This window comes from Amyelois transitella, chromosome 27 (genome assembly GCF_032362555.1).
Source record: "Amyelois transitella isolate CPQ chromosome 27, ilAmyTran1.1, whole genome shotgun sequence".
In the NCBI taxonomy this organism is placed as follows: domain Eukaryota; kingdom Metazoa; phylum Arthropoda; class Insecta; order Lepidoptera; family Pyralidae; genus Amyelois; species Amyelois transitella.
The window spans coordinates 6,305,451-6,325,186 of NC_083530.1; the positions used below are offsets into that span (position 1 = coordinate 6,305,451).

At 37.6% G+C, this 19,736-nt stretch overlaps 1 protein-coding gene across 1 annotated transcript; it reads right to left on the minus strand.

Moving 5' to 3' along the window:
- Positions 1–37: 37 nt before the first annotated feature.
- Positions 38–7,137, minus strand: LOC106138240 (pro-resilin). Its single transcript, XM_060952052.1, has 9 exons — positions 7,103–7,137; positions 6,383–6,421; positions 5,941–6,002; positions 5,427–5,519; positions 4,967–5,118; positions 3,769–3,894; positions 3,119–3,231; positions 1,602–1,736; positions 38–1,043 (listed from the first exon to the last, which is right to left on the minus strand). Exons 2-9 carry the CDS (start codon positions 6,386–6,388, stop codon positions 900–902), a joined length of 831 nt encoding a protein of 276 aa, XP_060808035.1. The 5' UTR covers positions 6,389–6,421; positions 7,103–7,137; the 3' UTR covers positions 38–899.
- Positions 7,138–19,736: the final 12,599 nt, after the last annotated feature.

The following is a 19,736-nucleotide window of genomic DNA, read 5'->3' on the forward strand; positions in this document are numbered from 1 at the left end:
TAATTTAACTAGATATAATTTTAGTGAAGGGATAACATATAAAAAGGAATATATTCAGAAATAGGTGGGGAAAACAAGCTGAAAAAGAAACGCAATAAGTCATATTCATTACTTAAAGAGAAATAAAAAAGATTTAGAATAAAAAATAAGAAAAATATATTAATCATTGGCTAGACTGGCCTTTGTCATCCTCTTGAGGGAAATTTACAAAAAAAATAAACTATATATTAACAAAAATAACAAGGGAACTAAACGTCCACGTTAAGTTGACCTGCGAATAGTACAGCGATCTGTATTATTGAAGTGTCAACTTAAAGTGGCCGGATTATGCCGAAGTTACAGCTAATTTTTATCTAATAAGCGTTTTTTCTAGCCTTATATGGCTCGGTTTCCTTAATTCTTGCACAAGTCGTTGGTAGACAGTATTTTGCATAATTAATTTAATGTTTCTTTATTTCAACTTTACAGTACGTGAAATTATAGACGAATTAAAAAGAATTATTAGGCCTACTCTGTACTAATAAATTCTTTTTAATTCGTCTATAATGCGTCTAGTTACACGCACAACAATACCATTTTCCTTCTCTATTTTGCTTCAAAATCATCGAAATGTAACATTTTCTTATGCTACCTTTTGGTTCTCATTCTGACAACCGCCGATCTATTACTTGTACATACAGTTATAATTACCTTATCCAAAAATCAAATAAATTATGCAAAATTACTTATTTGAACACAGTTGTACACTTAACTAATTTAAGAAACGAAATTTACTGAAGAACGTTGTTCTCAAACAAATGAAGATACTTCTTTATCACCCTACGCCATTTCTAAGGTTTCATTCATTAATTACATTTCGATAAATTCGTTCTTCAACTCTTTTCGTTGATACGTGGCTTTTAGTAAGGCCCGCCATTTTGGTATCCGTCGCCATTTTGATACCCGCCATTTTGGTACCCCTGGCCGCGGCCGCCCGCTACGCCCACATCCTCGTACGATATCTTCGGCCGGTACCCATTTTGGTCGGCTTCGTATTGCACCGTCTAATAGAAGGACAAACATTGAATTACTCTAACAAAGTTTGTTTTAATGAAATGAACAAAATCACTTATTAGGTACTCAGGTACTAAACAAAAATTTCCACAGAAGAAAATTGTAACAATTCCTAATGGATTAGGGGAAAAAAATATTGCAAAAGAATGTGTTATTTAACTAACATACACTCGGACAATTACTCTTGGCTCACGCGTGAGAGTAGGCCTATATCCGAATTCCCAAAAAAAAACTATACTATATACTTCTAAAGGTTTTTCTCTGTTTATGCCAAAAATCATCAAAATAGGACCAGAATTTCTTGAGATATGAATCTACATTACATACATTACATTACATATGATCACGTCTATATCCCTTGCGGGGTAGACAGAGCCAACAGTCTTGAAAAGACTGAATGGCCACGTTCAGCTATTTGGCTTAATGATAGAACCGAGATTCTAGAATATGAATCTATTTTGTTCATTTATACCACCACCACGTATACACCGATAAGGTGGTACACTATTCTTCATTCCCACTTTTCAAGAGGAACAAACTACAGTTACCTGTTTTCTACCATCAGGCAGAAGAACGTAGTACAAGCCTTCAGCTCGGTCCCCCTGCCTCGACTCCCGGTGACCGAAATCATTCCCGGAGGGCTCGTCTTTTACGGCGTACTCAAAATTGTAGTTGGCAGGCTCCTGGAAGTTGATTGTGGCGATCAGGGCGACCATTGATTATGAATATATACGGGACAAATTACACAGATTGAGCTAGCTTCGATGTAAGTTCGAGACGAGATACTAACTCAACGATACTATTATAGTATCGTTATTATGTATGTATATAATATACATACATACATATGGTAACGTCTATATAGACGCAAGGGATATCCCTTGCGGGGTAGACAGAGCCAACAGTCTTGAAAAGACTGAATGGCCACGTTTAGCTATTTCAGCTATTTGGCTTAATGATAGAATTGAGATTATTGAGATTATATTTTATATGTATGCTTATATAGATAAACATCCAAGATCCGGGACAATCGGAGAAAGTTCTTTTCTCATCATGCCCTGGCCGGGATTCGAACCCGGGGCCTCTATCACAGATAAGCGTACTACCGCTGCGCCACAGAGGCCATTCGGTGATGGCACGGCAAAAAGGGGGTTAAATTGTATAGTCAGCCGAAACTGACGAGTTTGCATGAAGAGTAATGAATGTGGGCGAAACGCAAGAAGTATGCAAGGATTTGACTAGTGGAAGAAAGTAGTCTCTGCCTACCCCTCCGGAAGAGGCTTGATTTTATGTTTTTGATTTTACACATCGACAAACATACATACATACACACATATGGTCGCATCTATATCCCTTGTGGGGTAGACAGAGCCAACAGTCTTAAAAAGACTGAATGTCCACGCAAAATAATATATGTAAGCACGCAGAGAGCAAAGCAAACTGCAATCGCTCTACTAAAATTATCTAGGTACTTAATCATTAATCATATCAATAAAATTATAGCAAGCTCAACAGGGTCATAAGATAATGAAGAACAACATCACGTGTCAAGGTCGACAAATGCACATTTTCTTACAAAACTTACCAGTTATGTACCCGGATATTTGTCGATAATTGCCTTGTGGTTCCCGGCACCAATACAAAAAAGAATAGGACCACTCCATCTCTTTCCTATGGATGTCGTGGAAGGCGACTAAGGGATAGGCTTACAAACTTGGGGTTCTACATTTAGGCGAAAGGATAGCAACCTTTCATTATTTTAATCTCAATTCTATCATTAAGCCAAGCAGCCGAACGTGGCCTATTAGTCTTTTTTAAGACTGTCGGCTCTGTCTACACCGCAAGGATATAGACGTGATTATATGTATGTATGTATGCTCGATCAAAGGAGCGAAGGTAAATTTGTACGAGATTTACATAATCACCGCCGACTAATGGCACTAATGCAATTTCATATAAATACTCGTTCACTTGCTCGACTCTTCTGATCGAGTAAAAACTTCCACTCACCCTGGAAGGTCGTAGGAGTCGTGGTTATTAGTGATAGTACCATTGAGATACTTACCCCATTGAATCCATCATCATCGCCCGCGTAGCCTCTTCCTTGACCTGGTGGGAGGTACGCGCGGCTCTGACCTCCCAAGTCTGAACCAGAGAATTGACCCTGACCTTGACCTCCTGGTGAAGACAAAACAACAGTAATTTGAAAGTTTTTACTGTGCGGAAGTCCATAATAATTTACATTTACACAGACTAATAAGCCGACAGGTTCGCGGCACTAAAGAATAGGATCACTTCCATTTCTTTCCCATGGATGTCGTAAAAGGCGACTAAGGGATAGGCTAATAAACTTGAGATTCTTCTTTACTTATTTCTTTCTTTCTCTACTTTCAATTCCATTATTAAGTCATACAACAGAACGTGGTCACAGATATAGACGTGATAATATGTATGTATATGTGTGCATGTATGTTTCTAAAGAAGCTATACCTTTAAACTTATTATCTGTGCGGTAAGTGAAGTATGTAATTGACACACCTTGTACTCTCGGAAAGGCAATAAAATTGATTCTTTTATTAGACCATGAGCTAGCAATCTATCATCCTTGATATTCTATCTGACCCTAACTTGGCCTTCTGTTTGGTGACTTCTGCTTCTGTCTACCCCTTAAGGGATGAAGACGTGGTATTTGTATGCATGTGTAAGGTATCTGACCTCCGAATCCCGGCGCGCCGTACTGTCGCGAGGGCGCGCTCAGCCCCGGAGCGCCGTACTGCTGGGGCGGAGCGCCGTCCGGGGCGCCGTCCGGGGCGCCGTATTGGGTGCTCGGTACTCTAGCGCCTGTGGACACCGAAAAATAATAAATTATTAGGCATGTACCTACCCTTTTTATTAAACTACTTACTAGCTTTTGTCCGTAATCTAAAAAAAACTTACATACATATAATCACGTCTATATCCCTTGCGGGGTAGACAGAGCCAACAGTCCTGAGCGGACTGATAGGCCACGTTCAGCTATTTGGCTTTAAGATAGAATTGAGATTCGAATAGTGACAAGTTGCTAGCCTATCGCCTAAAAAAAGAATCTCAAGTTTGTAAGCCTATCCTTTTGGTCCTATTGGTGCCGGGAACCACACGGCACTAAAAAAACTTATCTTTCCTAATATTAAAAAAACTGAAGAGTTTGTTTGTTTTAACGCGCTAATCTCAGGAACTAATGGTTCGAATTGCAAAACTCTTTTTACGTTGAAGCCACCTTCTTCGATGGATGGTTTATAACATCTCGCTGCAACTATAAGCAAAGAAATAATGGAATATGTGTAAAAAAACGGGGAAAATTATTCATCCTTGAGGGCGCGGACGAAGTTGCGGCCACAGCTAGTATACATATATAAATGATTGATCTCGTATTTATCCCTTTCGGTGTAATTAGGGTTGCCATCTCTAAAATTTGGAAAACCGGACAAGACGCGTGAAAACCCCGGATTTCAGAGTCCGAAAGCCGGACAAGTTAACAAGATCTTTTAAACATATACAATGCAATAAAAAACATTTGAATATTAAACAACAAATCAGAACATTTTAAAGTTTAGACCTACAGCAATGTAAGCGGCCCAATTTTTTTTTATTTATTTATATTTCAAAACCCGGTCTACAAATGAAACCTTCCCCTGACGCTCCCCGGATGCCCTCTAAACTAGGACAAATCCGGGAAAACCCGGACGGATGGCAACCCTAGGTGTAATGATAGAATTGAGATTCAAATAGTGAACTATTTGAATATTTCTATCATTAAGCTAAATAGCTGAACGTGGCCATTCATGCTTTTCAAGACTGTTGGCTCTGTCTACCCCGCAAGGGATATAGACGTGACCATATGTATGTATGAGCTTAAACTTAAAGAAGAACTTACTTTGTCTGTCCTGAGATCCGAACCTTGGCGCACCATACGTGGCCCCGGGCCGAGCCGGGGGTCCGTACTGACTGGAGGGGGGCGAAGGAGGGATGTACTGAGAGGAAGGCCGGCTGTTCAGGGGGGCTCCGTACGATGAGGCCGGACGAGATCTGAAATAAAAAAAAATATCAGAATTTTTGTCAACAATTTCTACTAACCCTTTCCACGCTACGGATTCTTAACCAAAACGATCATCATACACCTCAACCTAAAAATGCCTTATTTAAATATCCGACAATAAAAAAATTCTAAATGCCTACTGGTCACGAAGCAGTTTCCATAAAATGTCGCCAAAAAACCCCCAACCAGTTGTTTTTGTCCGCCTCAAATTAGACTGTTACCACGCACACGTTTTGTTACTGAATTTTAAGCCTCTTCATATAAATTTACCAAAAGCTCTTGTTTCGTGAGAACCTACCTGAAGACAGCATCGGTTTGCCTCTGAGGCTGGCCAGCGGGCGCTCCGTAAGATTGTGACGGGCTGAAGCCACCTTGTTGTGGAGGTAGGTACCTGGTGAATAACATGTTCTATTAAATAGCTCTTTATCAAGTTTAGCTTTTTTATTTCGACGATTTGGACGTCCTGGCGAGTCAAGAATAGAATAGAATAGATTTATTTTCAAAATTGGATACAAGGTATCACTTATTGACGTCACATAACTTAAATCTAATTATAACTACTACAAGTTAAAAGTACCTACCCTAAACTTACGAGCTTGCATTATTTAGTAATGTGGATGAAGCAAAAAAGTATGCAGGGATCGTGGTAAGTGGAAGATGTAGTCTCTGCCGGCCTCCGGGAAAGAGGGTTTTTTTTTCTAGTCTTAAAATGCCCTATCCTAGGTGAAAAGATTTTACGAAGGATGTTCACAGCGGGATTTGAACCCTCGTCTCGACATATGCTTTACTCATTAGACTTCCAAGGCACTGACCTGCTGTCAACTGGAGGTTCTGCTACTGTGGACACCACCATTAAAGCTAAAATGAGGAGATTCTGAAAAAGAAAGTAAGTTTTTAAAACTAATCTTCGACAATCGTTTGGCCTACATACGATTTTACAAAATGTAAGTCATTTAGCGATTGGCTGATAGGACGTACGTTTCGTCGACGGGAAAGTCTGTAATTTTCTGTCGCTGAACTGTTTTGATGAAAAGTTTTGTCGGTGGCAAAAAGATTATGAAACAAAAGTCTCAAACTCTAAATATTGTTATTAAGTTCTTTAATTATTTATGTGATTTGACCGACGAGAATTCATTGATCAAACATTCTAGGCTGGACCACTTTTGACTATACAGTTAAAATAAAAAATCAATACCTATTACAACTAAGTAATAACTGTTTTGACTGTATGAGTTCTAGATAATGATGACTTACTTTCATATTGTGTTCCTTGTTGTATTCTCCGAATAGTTTCTGAAAAAATATTGGATGTTAAAAAGAAATAATTTCACGTAATTTCTGGTTAAATCTTTAAGGTCACGCTTATTGCTCCTTATAACCCACAACTTACGTTCTTTTCATCTCAGTCATACAACAAAACTTAACCCTATTATGATTTTCGTTAGTTTGAAAAGGCTTCTTATTCCTCATATTTATCCGCAGCATACTGTTATTATTAAAGATAATATTTATTTGTTAGAAAAATTTTTCCGAAAAACTTTTGAAACGAATCAAAAAATTATCATTTGGTATATTGCATAATCGAAAAGAGACCGGTTCCCGTGGGAATAATATCAACTCTGTACCTTCTTCCTAAGCACATAAGAAATTCCAGCTTCCTTAGTATATTCAGTAGTTTCGGCTCAAAGAAATTATATTAAAGCAGCTATCACACACTAATTAAAAAGTACGTATTTATATATATATATAAAAGCGAGAACGTGACTCCTTCGCGTACGCATAACGTAAAATCTCGTTAACTTCCATGTCCGTGGGAATTTTGTAAAATCCTATTTTATTTTAACCCTTATACCACACAAGAAACCTTCGTGTACATGCCAAATTTAAAGTTTAAAATGTGCGTTAATTGTCTGTCAGTCACTCACTTACTCAAAATCGCAAGAATATTGTAATAATCGATTCGCAAACACTCACTTGGATCTCAATCCGGCCGGTTGGTTAAAACGATGGCATCCGAATGATGACCGTATTATCTCCCTTTGCCTTATATACTATTATGAATGATTAGCTCAACGTATAATGTGCATCGTTGCAAATTAACAGAGTATGAATGTGTCGCTTCCTACGCTCAAAGCTGTCTATTGTTCATGTAGATTTTTCTTAGTAATGAAACATAAAAATCACAAATTTGGATGAATATAAAAAAGAATAGGACCACTCCATCTCTGTCCCATGGATGTCGTAAAAGGCGACTAAGGGATAGGATTATAAATTTAGGATTCTTCTTATAGGCGATGGGCTAGCAACCTTTCACTATTTGAATCTCAGTTCATTAGGCCAAACAGCTGAACGTGGCCTGTCAGACTTTCAAGACCGCTGGCTCTGTCTACCCCGCACGGGATTAATACGTAATTATATGGATGGGTGGATTGGATGAATTAAGTATGAAAATGAATTAAGTAGAAAGATTTGTCTACGCTTCATCCTCTGAAAAATAATTAGTTTGTTGAGACATGTGTTAATGAATACACCATTATTCTGCTCAATTCTTTAACCCTAATATTATATCACTCTGTAAATAACGCTTTGGCTAACATTACTATAAAGTTTCTTAAATTTTTGCGTTAAATTTAACTATTTATAAATAATACTCGTATAGTCGCTCCGTGACCACGGATCATTGTAACATAATTAAAAGGTAATTAATGAGCGCGTTTAATACCTGTAGTATATATATAAACATTATTATAAAGTTTTATGTGTAAAAACTAAAATGTGTGATGTAGAGAGCTGTTAGTTATTTCTTTAAATAAGTACCTACATTGTTTATCTTTCTAGTTAGAACTCGCGATATCTTTCTGTGACGTCGATATTCCGCACACGTCGTGATGCGCCTGCGCAGCGGAGAGCGTCTGCAAGGCTGAGCGATTCGCGCCCAAAATGATCAATGATACAGTTTCGTACGCAATTGATACCATTCAGATTAATGTTTCGATGATTTGCTCAACATATTTTGATTTCTTTGTTTGTACATACAAATCACAACATGAATTAGAATATTTGTTATGTTGTTGGAATCCGAAAGGCTTAAAAGCTCAAACTGTTGAAACCAATTCTTAAAAAGAGGTGGGAACTTTTCAATAAAGTTCAAATTTTTTTTTTATAAATCATTATTATACATTTCAACATCACTTAATAATTGTCATACTGGATTGAGTGAGGTCATATCATTTGGTTTCACAACATTATTTGACGTCAAATAAATTTATTATACCCAAGTTTACCGCCGCTTCCAAGGCGTCAGTGCAAAAGAAGCTCCAAAAACTGCACTGCAACATTATCTTTAATAACGTCAACTATCCAAACAATTATCCGAGTGTACGAGAGAATAATTTTGAATTAAGTATTGAGGTAGTTCAAGATTCCTTCCTTTCAAGATCCTTTGTCAAATTGAGACTACTTTTTATGTTGTTATCATTCCTCTTAGCGTTACTCTTGGTTAGGTTATAACTTTTCTGGAGATAAGCCCGGAGTGCACATATGACCGAATTGTAAGTAATTAAGTAAGCTTGTGCTTTATTGTTCACTTAAGGAGTACATTACAAATAAAAACAGTACAGTACAAAGACGGGCTTATCCCTAAGTGGGATCTCTTCCAACCTGAATTGTGTGAGTCAGGTTTTTACACGAAGCGACACTCATCTGACTTCTGCAACTTTTGCAGCGGAACTACTAAGGAATAATCGTCTGCCTCATTAATTTTATTTGTCGAACACAATTATTCCAACGTCATAGATTTTAACAAAAATCTCTCATCACACAATTATATAAAAGAATATTGTGCCTTTAAATCAAAGCCAACTACTTAGTTTGAGTTGTATTAACCCACGTAAGTATTGTATCATAATTACTAGAATGTGCCTTTATTTATAATACTTCCAACACAGGGATGTTTGAGTTATTCACACAAAAATCACGTTTTTATCTCTTCTAGGGTCGACAGAGCCATCAGTCAAGACTTTCAAGGCCACTCTAATTTGGTAGATAGCCAATAGCCGCCTTAACGACATCCATGGGAAAGACAAGGGATAGGCTTACAAACTTTGAATTCTTTTTAGGCGATGGGCGAGCAACATATCACTATTTGAATCTCAATTCTATCATTAAGCCAAATAGCTGAACTTGGCCATTTAGTCTTCTCAAGCCTGTTGACTCTGTCTACCCCGCAAGGGATATAGACGTGACCATATGTATGTATGGGAAAGACACGCAGTGGTCCTACGAATATTCTAAAGTGCAGAAAACCACACGGAACTTCCATATTATGTCTATGTCATTATTACGATCCTTTGTGGGTCTAAAACCTCTCTAAATCTTCAGGTCCTGGTCGTGACTCGTAAACGGAGAGATCCGGGCGAAACGTGGCCCAGTTGTTAGCAAAACGCAATGTGCGTTCATATATTTATTGCATACTAGAGGCCGCCCGCGACTTCGTCCGCATGGAAGCCCTATCAATCCCGCGGGAACTCTGGTAGCCTATGTGTTATTCTAGGTCTTCAGCTACCTACATACCAAATTTCATGGTAATCGGTTCAGTAGTTTTTGCGTGAAAGAGTAACAAACATCCATACAAACTTTCGCCTTTATAATAGTATAGTAGGACTAGCTTTTACGGCATCTGTGGCGCGGCAGTAGTACGCTTGTCTGTGACACTGTAGGTCTCAGGATAGAATCCCGGTTGAAGCATGATGAGAAACGAACTCTTTCTTATTGGCCTGGGTATTGAATGTTTGGCTATATGTATAAGTATTTATTATAAAATATATCTCTTCATATATTCCCATGGATGTCGTAAAAGGCGATTTGGGGAATGGCTTATAAACTTGGGATTCGTCTTCTATGTTTTATACATAGAAGAACGTCATTATAGCACATATGATGTCGTTCTTATCCCTTGCGGGGCAGACAGAGCCAAAAGTCTTGAAAAGACTGTAAAGCCACGTTCAACTATGACTTGATGATGAAATTCAGATTCACATAGTGACAGGTTGTTAGCCTACAAAAGGAATCCCAATTTATGAGCCTATTCCTAAGTCGCCTATTACGATATCCATGGGAAAGATATATAGTGGTTCTATTCTATTCCATAAGCCATACATATACACGCATTGAGCTAGCCCTAAAGTAAAATCGCGATCGAGGTCATTATGAGAAAAGTTAACAAACATTGAAATTAAAAGCCAATTAAAAATAGTTCGTTTCCACCATGCCCCGCCCGGGCCTCGAACCCGGTTCCTTGTGTCACACACAACCACTGCGCCGCAGGGGTCGTCGAACCATCTGCGCAATTGTGTCAAGTATGTGACGCGACAAAGCCGTCACTCCACTCGACCAAGCAATTTGTTCAAACTGATTACATACACCTTAGTGCATTGGAAATCGTACTGCATCGATTATTTCAATTATCGATTGAATTCGAATCGAGTGTCGTCGAGACTAAATGACTTTGATAGAATCTTAGATATTAACATTTGTGAATGTACACACGTACCCACAGTAAAGTTCTTACTGCTAAGCTGGTTCAAATGTTTTTGCGTCAAAATGTTACGAATAGTCTTACATACTCAAAAACTTTACTATTTACATAAGGCCCCAGAATTTCGTGTACCGTGTGGTTCCTAGTACTTTAGTATAGGACCACTCGATATCTTCCCATGGATGTAGTAAAAGGAGATTAAGGGAAAGGCTAATAAACTTGGGATTTCTGTAGATGATGAGCTAGTAACTTATCACTATTTGAATCTCAATTCCATCATCAAGCCATACAGATGAACGTGGCTTATCAGTATTTTCAATAATTTTGGCTCTGTCTACCCCTCATGGGACAAAGACGTATCTATGTACTAGAATATCCAACAGATCCCGAGATTGATTTATAGGTGGTGTATCCCAATTTAGGCAGGTCAGGCAGAAGAAGTCACTGCTTGTAACATTTATACCTACACCTGATTTCTGGACTCTCTTCAAAAAATAGGATGCAACCAAGAAAATAGCTAGACGAATGATGACTTAAACTAAATTTTGGGTTGACTTTAAAATAATAATGCAATTTATTTTATGTTGCTACGCGTAAAATTAGGTATTCAATAGGTACTGCTGTAGAATTAAGACTAATGAAACTGACAAATATTTCCAATACCACATTGCATAAAGTGAGTTCAGTGAAGAACTGAAGGTCTGGCTAGAAATCTAGCAATTTCATCAACATATTGATAGGTTAAGGGGGAGTGAGCGCGACTGAACATTTCCTTTTAGACATACATACATAAAATCAAGCCTTTTCCTCCTCCGGGGAAAAGGCAATGTTCAGATATAGGTATTGATACATACATACATACTTACATACATACATAAATCACGCCTCTTTCCCAGAGGAGTAGGCAGAGACTACATCTTTCCACTTGCCACGATCTCTGCATACTTCCTTCGCTTCGTCCACATTCATAACTCTCTTCATGCAAGCTCGGCGGTTTCGGGTACTCTTAACCTGATCCTTTGCCAGGGCGTCCTTAATTTGATCAAGAAACGTTCGTCTGACCTTCCCACTCTGACCTTTCCCTCCACACTCTCCTTGTATATCTGCTTAGTCATCCTGCTTTCATTCATCCTCTCCACATGACCAAACCATTTTAACATACCCTTTTCTATTCCTGTAACTACATCTTCTTTCACATCACAACATTCCCTTATCACGCTGTTCCTTATCCGGTCACTCAATTTCACACCCATCATACTCCTTAACGCTCTCATTTCCACTGCATTTATTCTGCTTTCGTGCTTCTTTTGCCATACCCAACTTTCACTCCCATACATTAATGTCGGGACCAACACGCCCCTGTGCACAGCCAGTCGAGCCTTTTTGGATAGTTTCTGACTGCTCATAAAGGCATGCAAAGCTCCATTCACCATGTTCCCCGCGTTCACTCTCCTTTCAATATCACTATCACACTTGCCATCTGATGTAAACTTTGATCCTAGATATACAAACTTTCACTAGCTCAACTTTAGACAGACTGCAAAAAAATACATAATAATCACGTCTTAATTCCTTACGGGGTAGACAGATCCTTAAAAATTTTAATGGACTGAAATACCACGATCGGGTGTATGGCTTAATGATATAATTGAGATTCTGATAGTAACAGGTTGCAAGCTCATCGCCTCAGAGAAGAATCCAAAGTTTATGAATAAGCTCTTTTAAAAGACGCTAACTCAACACGTCGCCTTAAATTATAAGAATTCCAAATTTATTAGCCTTTTTTATTAGTCTAGCCCTTAGTCGGCTTTTACGACATCCTCCGGCTCCTAGTCGCTCTGCGTTCAAACATTCTGTGAATGGGGTCATCCTAATTTGATATTTTATGTATGTATATGTATTTATAATGTATATTATGTATACATACATACATATGGTCACGTCTATATCCCTTGCGGGGTAGACAGAGCCAACAGTCTCGAATAGACTGAATAGAGACAGGATGCTAGCCCATCGCTTAAAAAAGAATCCTAAGTTTATAAACCTATCCCTAAGTCGCCGTTTACGACATCCATGGGAAAGAGATGGAGTGGTCCTATTCTTTTTTGTATTAGTGTCGGGAATCACACGGCACAAGTATAATACTTGTGCCGTGTGATTCCCGTTTTTTGTAATACTCGTATATTATGTATTTTTGACTGGCAGAGAATGCCAACGGCTTTATGTCCGCCTTTTGTACATTTTTCTTTTAGTGAAATAAATTTTTAAATAAATATAACAAATGTGATGTAGAAAGGTATATCGATGCCCGCTCGTGCCGGCCAAGGCTGCTCCGAATCGATGAGTACTCGATTTTCGACAAGTGTTGTGATTACTCGATTGTCATAATGATCGCAGCCCGCGCCAGAGTTGTGAAACAGTTTAGGCATGTTTTGAGTATCGATAAGTTAATGTCGATTTTTATTGATATAAAAAGTATAGATAAGATTGCATCTTCTCTCATCATCTTGATAAGGCTTGCATCCTGTCACTATTTAAATCTAAATTGTATCACTAAGCCAAACAGCTGAACGAGGCTTACAGTCTTTTTAAGATTTTATATATACATATAATCACGTCTATATTACTTGCGGAGTAGACAAAGCCAACAATCTTGAAAATACTGATAGGCCACGATCAGCTGTTTGGCTTACTGGTAGAATTCGCCCAAAAGAAGAATCCCAAGTTTATAAGACTATACCTTAGTCGCCTTTTACGTCAATTTTCTATAAGTAAGTAAGTATCAAGTAATTAACGGTAACCATTTGTTTTTTGTTACTTTTTTTCAAAAATATCGATATACTTGACATCACTAATGCCGTATCATATCGACGACCTCGCATCATATTAGTAAGCTTTGTTCTTCGAGAGCTGTCTAAAAACATCCACTTCTATACAAAATCGACCTTAATGACAACAAGAATAGAGGCTTTGATGATTTAGACGTTATGCTCACAATATAATCATAATAATAATGTATTAGGATTAATGAAATTGAGAAGACGCGTAAGGTCAGATTTCTTTTATATCGATATGACCTTGAAATGTCGATAAACTGAAGCGTGAGAGTTTATGATAGATAGCATGTATAATTACGTTTTTGTCCCTTACGGGGTAGACAAAGCCAAGAGTCTTGAAAAGGTTGGAATGCCAGGTTCAGCTGTTTGAGGTTCCCAAAATTATGAACCATGATTGACTTTAACAATCTTCTCGAGAAGAGTAGTTCTCTGCAAGATCTTGCAGAAACTATCTATACTAATATTATAAAGCTGAATAGTTTGTTTGTTTGTTTGAACGCGCTAATCTCAGGATCTACTAGTTCGATTTGAAAATTTTTTTTGCGTTGAATAGACCATTTTTCGAGTATGGCGTTAGGCTATATAATATCACGCTGCAACTATTAGGAACGATGAAATAATGGAAAATGTAAAAAAAAAACAGGGAAAATTATTCATCCTTGAGGGCTTCAATGATGCCCTAAATAACTATTTAACGCGGACGAAGTCGCGGGCGTAGCTAGTCTCTTTATAATAAGGATTCTGTAACCGGGATGAGACATGTAACATTTCTCTGATTATGTTGGTATTACTCAATACTCGTGAGTCGCAGAGACTAGCGTATCGATTAGTTATGTATCGTGGTACAAGTCACACGAGTATAAACGTTTCATTCGTTTACAAAAAGATATTGCTTCGCGTTCATAAGAAGGACGTATTAGATTTTTTTTTGCCAAGATATTTTAATACCTATTAAGCATGTTGGCTCTGTCGACCCCGTCTGTCGTATGTGTACCTATGTCATTCCTTTTGAGGTACGGGATCCAAAAAAGGGATTTTATATACTATATTTTTTAAATCTAGAAACAAAGCTTAGTAGATGGATTTTAATAATTTATGTAAACTTACTTAACATACATACATATGGTCACGTCTATATCCCATGCGGGGTAGACAGAGCCAACAGTTTTGAAAAGACTGAATGGCCACGTTCAGCTATTTGGGTTAATGATATAATTGAGATTCAAATAGTGGCAGGTTGCCATCCACCCATCGCCTAAAAAATAATCCCGAAACTTACTTAATTTTGTACTATATTTTATTTAAGATTAAATTTAGAATTAAAAACTCTTTTTATTCTTATATCGTATGTACAAATTCTTCATCAAACGTGTTCCTTGTTCGGCCCGACCTCGCCATCGCCCGCATCTTGCGCCGGCGCAGACTCGCAATTTCCCCGACTCACGAGTCGGCCATCAATCGCAGTACGGCTGATCGTTCGCAATTACTAAATTAACAGTTTTGATAATAACGCGTAATGATAAGTGGAGCGAAATGAATTATTAGTTTGACATTGACCTAATTTTTATACATAACACTAACTGTGCGCGCGACTTCGTCCGCGTGGAATAGTTATTTTGGGCATCACTGAAGCCCTCAAGGATGAATAATTTTCCCCGTTTTTTTTTCACATATTCCATTATTTCTTTGCTCCTTATAGTTGCAGCGTGATGTTATATAGCTTAAAGCCTTCCTCGATAAATGGTCTATTAAACGCAAAAAGAATTTTTCAATTCGAACCAGGGGTTCCTGAGATTAGCGCGTTCAAACAAACAAACAAACTCTTCAGTTTTATAATATTAGTTTAGTACCTATAGATTTTGACGCGACTACGACGGACTACTCAACCGTGATCCAATGTGGGTAAGATTCGTTGTTCGAAAGTTGCGGAGGTAGTATGCAGAGATCGTGGCAATTAGAAAGATGAAGTCTCTGCCTACCCCTCCGGGAAAGAGGCGAGATTTGTGTATGTATGTTGCGGAGGTCAGACGGGGGTAGCTTCGTGTGACAACCTGACTCACCCAATCCAGGGTCGTGGTCCTCCAACCTCTTAACCTCGGGTTTATCACTAAGAGGTGAAAAAGGAAAAAGACTTGCATAAGATGAATGTGCTTGTTCCTTTAGTCGCCTATTACGACATCCCAGGAAAGAGAGTGTTCCTATTGTAGAGTCGAAAAATGCTGAAAACGAAAGATGCTGAAGAAATTTCACGTTAAAGAAGTCGCGGTCTTAAGGTTATATAAATAACTAAAGGGCATAACAATTAGTATTTATAAAGACATTATGCAATTAAACGATTTGTTTACGATCAAAAATTATGCTTAAATTCGTGAGTCTTGTTGCTCGTGAGAGTTAAATCATAATTACGAGCTAAATATAAATTTACACCACTATAGAAGGTATTTGTGTTTAATGTTCTCGACCCTTATTGTTTTATCATCAGTGTGATCCCTGCACAATAGAATTGGATCATAGTCCTTGTCTTTCCCAGGGTTATCGTAAAAGGCGACTATACATCTTTTAGGCGATGGGCTAGCAACCTATCACTATTTGAATCTCAATTACATCATTAAGGCATACATCTGAACGTGGCCTATCAGTCTTTTCAAGATTATTAAGCTCTGTCTACCCCGCAAGGGATGTAGACGTGATTATATGTATGTCACAGCATTTTATTCGAGAAAATTCCTCTTTTAGGGAATCTTTAGACCACATAAGAAACATATATGTCAAATTACAAAACTTTACAACTAACGCTTGGACTGTGCGGTGTTATGTCAGTAAGTTCTTCAGTATCTTCTTTTATATATTAAGATTAGTCTCTAAAAAGTAATAAATTGTAATACAAAATTACTAATACTCGTAATGAGTAACCGTCGTGTGAGATCATTAACTATTTTGCCTTCTGTAATCATGTAATTAATTATGTTTGGTGAGATAGCGCATATTACATCTTAACTAGAAAACTTAATTACCTTATCGGTATTACAAGTTCTGCATTATTGTGGTCTGCCAATATTTAATTATGTTTCGAAAATCTCGTGTGTATAGCGTTCTGCATTATTTTTAACAAAATTATTCGCCGCAAACTTACACCGCACGAACTCTTTTATTTTTTACGAAATTGTGAATATCTCCAAAGCTGATTTTGACATCCTATGAACTTAAAATTCTATTAACATTTTGTACCTACACATATTTAAATTTCATCAAAATCAGACCATCGCATCGGTTAGAACGTTATTGCGTTAAAACATATTAATATACTCGTACAAAAACGTAGTTTTGGTTGACTGGAAAAATCCACAGAAGAAATATAAATCGAGATAATCCCGCCGATCCAATTATTGTTTTGAAATTAGTTATTTTTTTATGTGCAACTAGTAAAATAGTTTACAAACAAACAAAATGCTCACTTGCTTCGCTCGGTCAGTAATGTTATTCCAATATCTAAGCCATGCGAGTATTACTGCATAGTTTCGTTAAAATCGGTTAAGTAATTTGTGTCACACAAATCCTAACAAACTTTTGCACTTTTATAATATTAGCACGGATTCTATTAGAGTTGTTGCGCCGTGTGGCTCCCGGCACCAATACAAAAAAGAATAGGACCACTCCATATCTTTCCCATGGATATCGTAAAAGGCGACTAAGGGATAGGCTTACAAACTTGGGATTCTTTTTTAGGCGATGGACTAGCAACCTGTCACTAGTTGAATTTCAATTCTATCGTTAAGCCAAATAGCTGAACGTGGCCATTCATTCTTTTCAAGACTGTTGGCTCTGTCTACCCCGCAAGGGATATAGACGTGACCGTATGTATGTATTCTACTAGAGTTTACATAACAATCGTTACATTTCTGTGAACATGATGTTGAACGTAATCGTCGGATCACGACTACCTCGGTTCCCGGCTCTGCCTCCATAAATCTGGATGTGTGGCAACTGGCGTCGTGTGTCACGAGGACTTACAAATTATGGACCTATCTATATATATTTTAGGTCTATCTACGAGGATTAAATAAATATAATTATTATGGACTAGTACTCTGTACCATATAATCTAATAATTAGATTTAAGTTATGTGACGTCAGTAAGTGATACCTTGTATCCAATTTTGAAAATAAATCTATTCTATTCTATTCTAGGTGCACTATTGACTATGAATCTGGATTTGGAAAGTATAGTTTTTACATAAAACGAATCTCGTCTGACCTCCGCAACCTTTGCAGGGGAACCTTAAATCAATATGGATCATGGTTACATAACAGGTTGCCTAAACGTTCAGGTTGACTTACAAAGTTTTCCCTCACCGTTAGAACATCGGTTAGCATTTAAACTAATGTACTTAACTGAGAAAAGAGTTATTGTTTTGAGGTATTTGAATTTGTGACTACATGCGCATAACGCATTTTGATCAGGCACCTTAATGGGTGTACCACAGACGCTTTTGATGTAACAAACTTCGATATACAAACTATATTTCTACGAAATCCCGTCAAAATTGGTCTAGCGATTAAGCCGTGAAAGCGTTTAAGGTACTATCAAGTGCGTGCCCCAACCACACGCATTGCCTAGATCCGGGAACACAGACATGGTTCTAGGTAGATACCGCCAGTGTGCTCTTTAGATGAAAACCGAAGTAGACACGTTATTTTTGTGCTATTTACTTAAAAATCTTACGTGAATCCTGGCCAGGACATGACAAGAAACGAACTGGTTTGATTTAAGTACTTATTTATTACAAAAATATAATTTATCCAGTTTTTTCAAGGCAAGTTCAGCTGTATGGCTTGCCCATTGCCTATAAAAGGAATCCCAAGTTTTTATACCTATCCCATAGCCGCCATTTACGACATCCATGGGAAAAATGTAGAGTGGTTATATTCAAAAGTACAGGAAACCACACGTCAAACTTATAAAGACCAATAAGACAGGCTTGAAATTACATTTGCAACCTTTTGTCATACGATTTGGATCTTCTACTTTATTTTTTTTAATCATCTTGGTATAGGCTCACCAAGAATATAAGGCTCACATTATTAATCAAATAAGTGAGAGCGAATGCAGCCTGAGGGTTAAAAAGATGGGACGTGTGTATGAGTGAGAGAGATGGAATGTCAATAGAGCTAGACTTATAGGAAGCGTGTAAAGTTGGAAATAAAAGAGAGACTGCGCCCATCTTTCATTGGTACTTTTTGAATCGCGACACACGCGCGGTCTATCTTCTTCTATGTCTATGGAAGAAGCTCATTGAAGTACCATTCATATGATGCAACGCAGGCGCATGCCTTCGGACCACTAAACAACGTAATCATCTAATTTGGACTAGCTTTATAACCACAAATTGCCCACTCACTATTAGACCCGTGCGAATATAGTGTTATAGAAATAAATAACGCGTTATTTGTATAACTATGTAAGAAGTACATACATACATATAATCACGTCTATGCCCCTTGCAAGGCTGACAGAGCCAACAGTCTTGAAAATACTGATATGCCTCGTTCAGCTGTTTGGCTTAATGATGGAATTTAGATTCAGACTGGTTAGTAGCCCATCGCCTAAAAAATAATCCTATGTTTATGATTCTATCCCTTAGTCGCCCTTTACGACATCCATAGGAAAGGGATAGAGTGGTCCTTTTCTTTTTTGTATTGTTGCCGGGAACCACACGGCACATATACGTTTTTAACATTTTTACATATACATATCCTAAAGATAATAATGCAATTTTGTAGTCTGTCTGTATCTGTACCTTAATCACTACATAGTATAAAACAAAGTCGCCCATTTTGTCTGTAGTCCCTTCGTATGCATAAAACTTTAAAACTACGCAACGGATTTTGATGCGGTTTTCACTAATAGAAAGAGTATTTTCTCCGACAGGTTTTTATATATAATTGAAATACATTGAAACTATATTAGCTGAGTTATAGCGATTTATGTCCAAGAAGTCAGAAAAAAAATCTAATTGAAGATTGCATTTGTGCGTGCGCCGCTTATACCGTTGGATACAAGTAAGAACAATGTATAGCAAAAACATTGGTCTTTATTAGTTCTACAAAAAAGTCCGCGATGACATATATCCAGCTTTTTTATTTAAGTCACAAAAACTACTTTTCTGTATTAAAAAAACATTTAATTCGTTGGGTGATGTTTAACTGGTGATATAACCAATAATACATATATCCT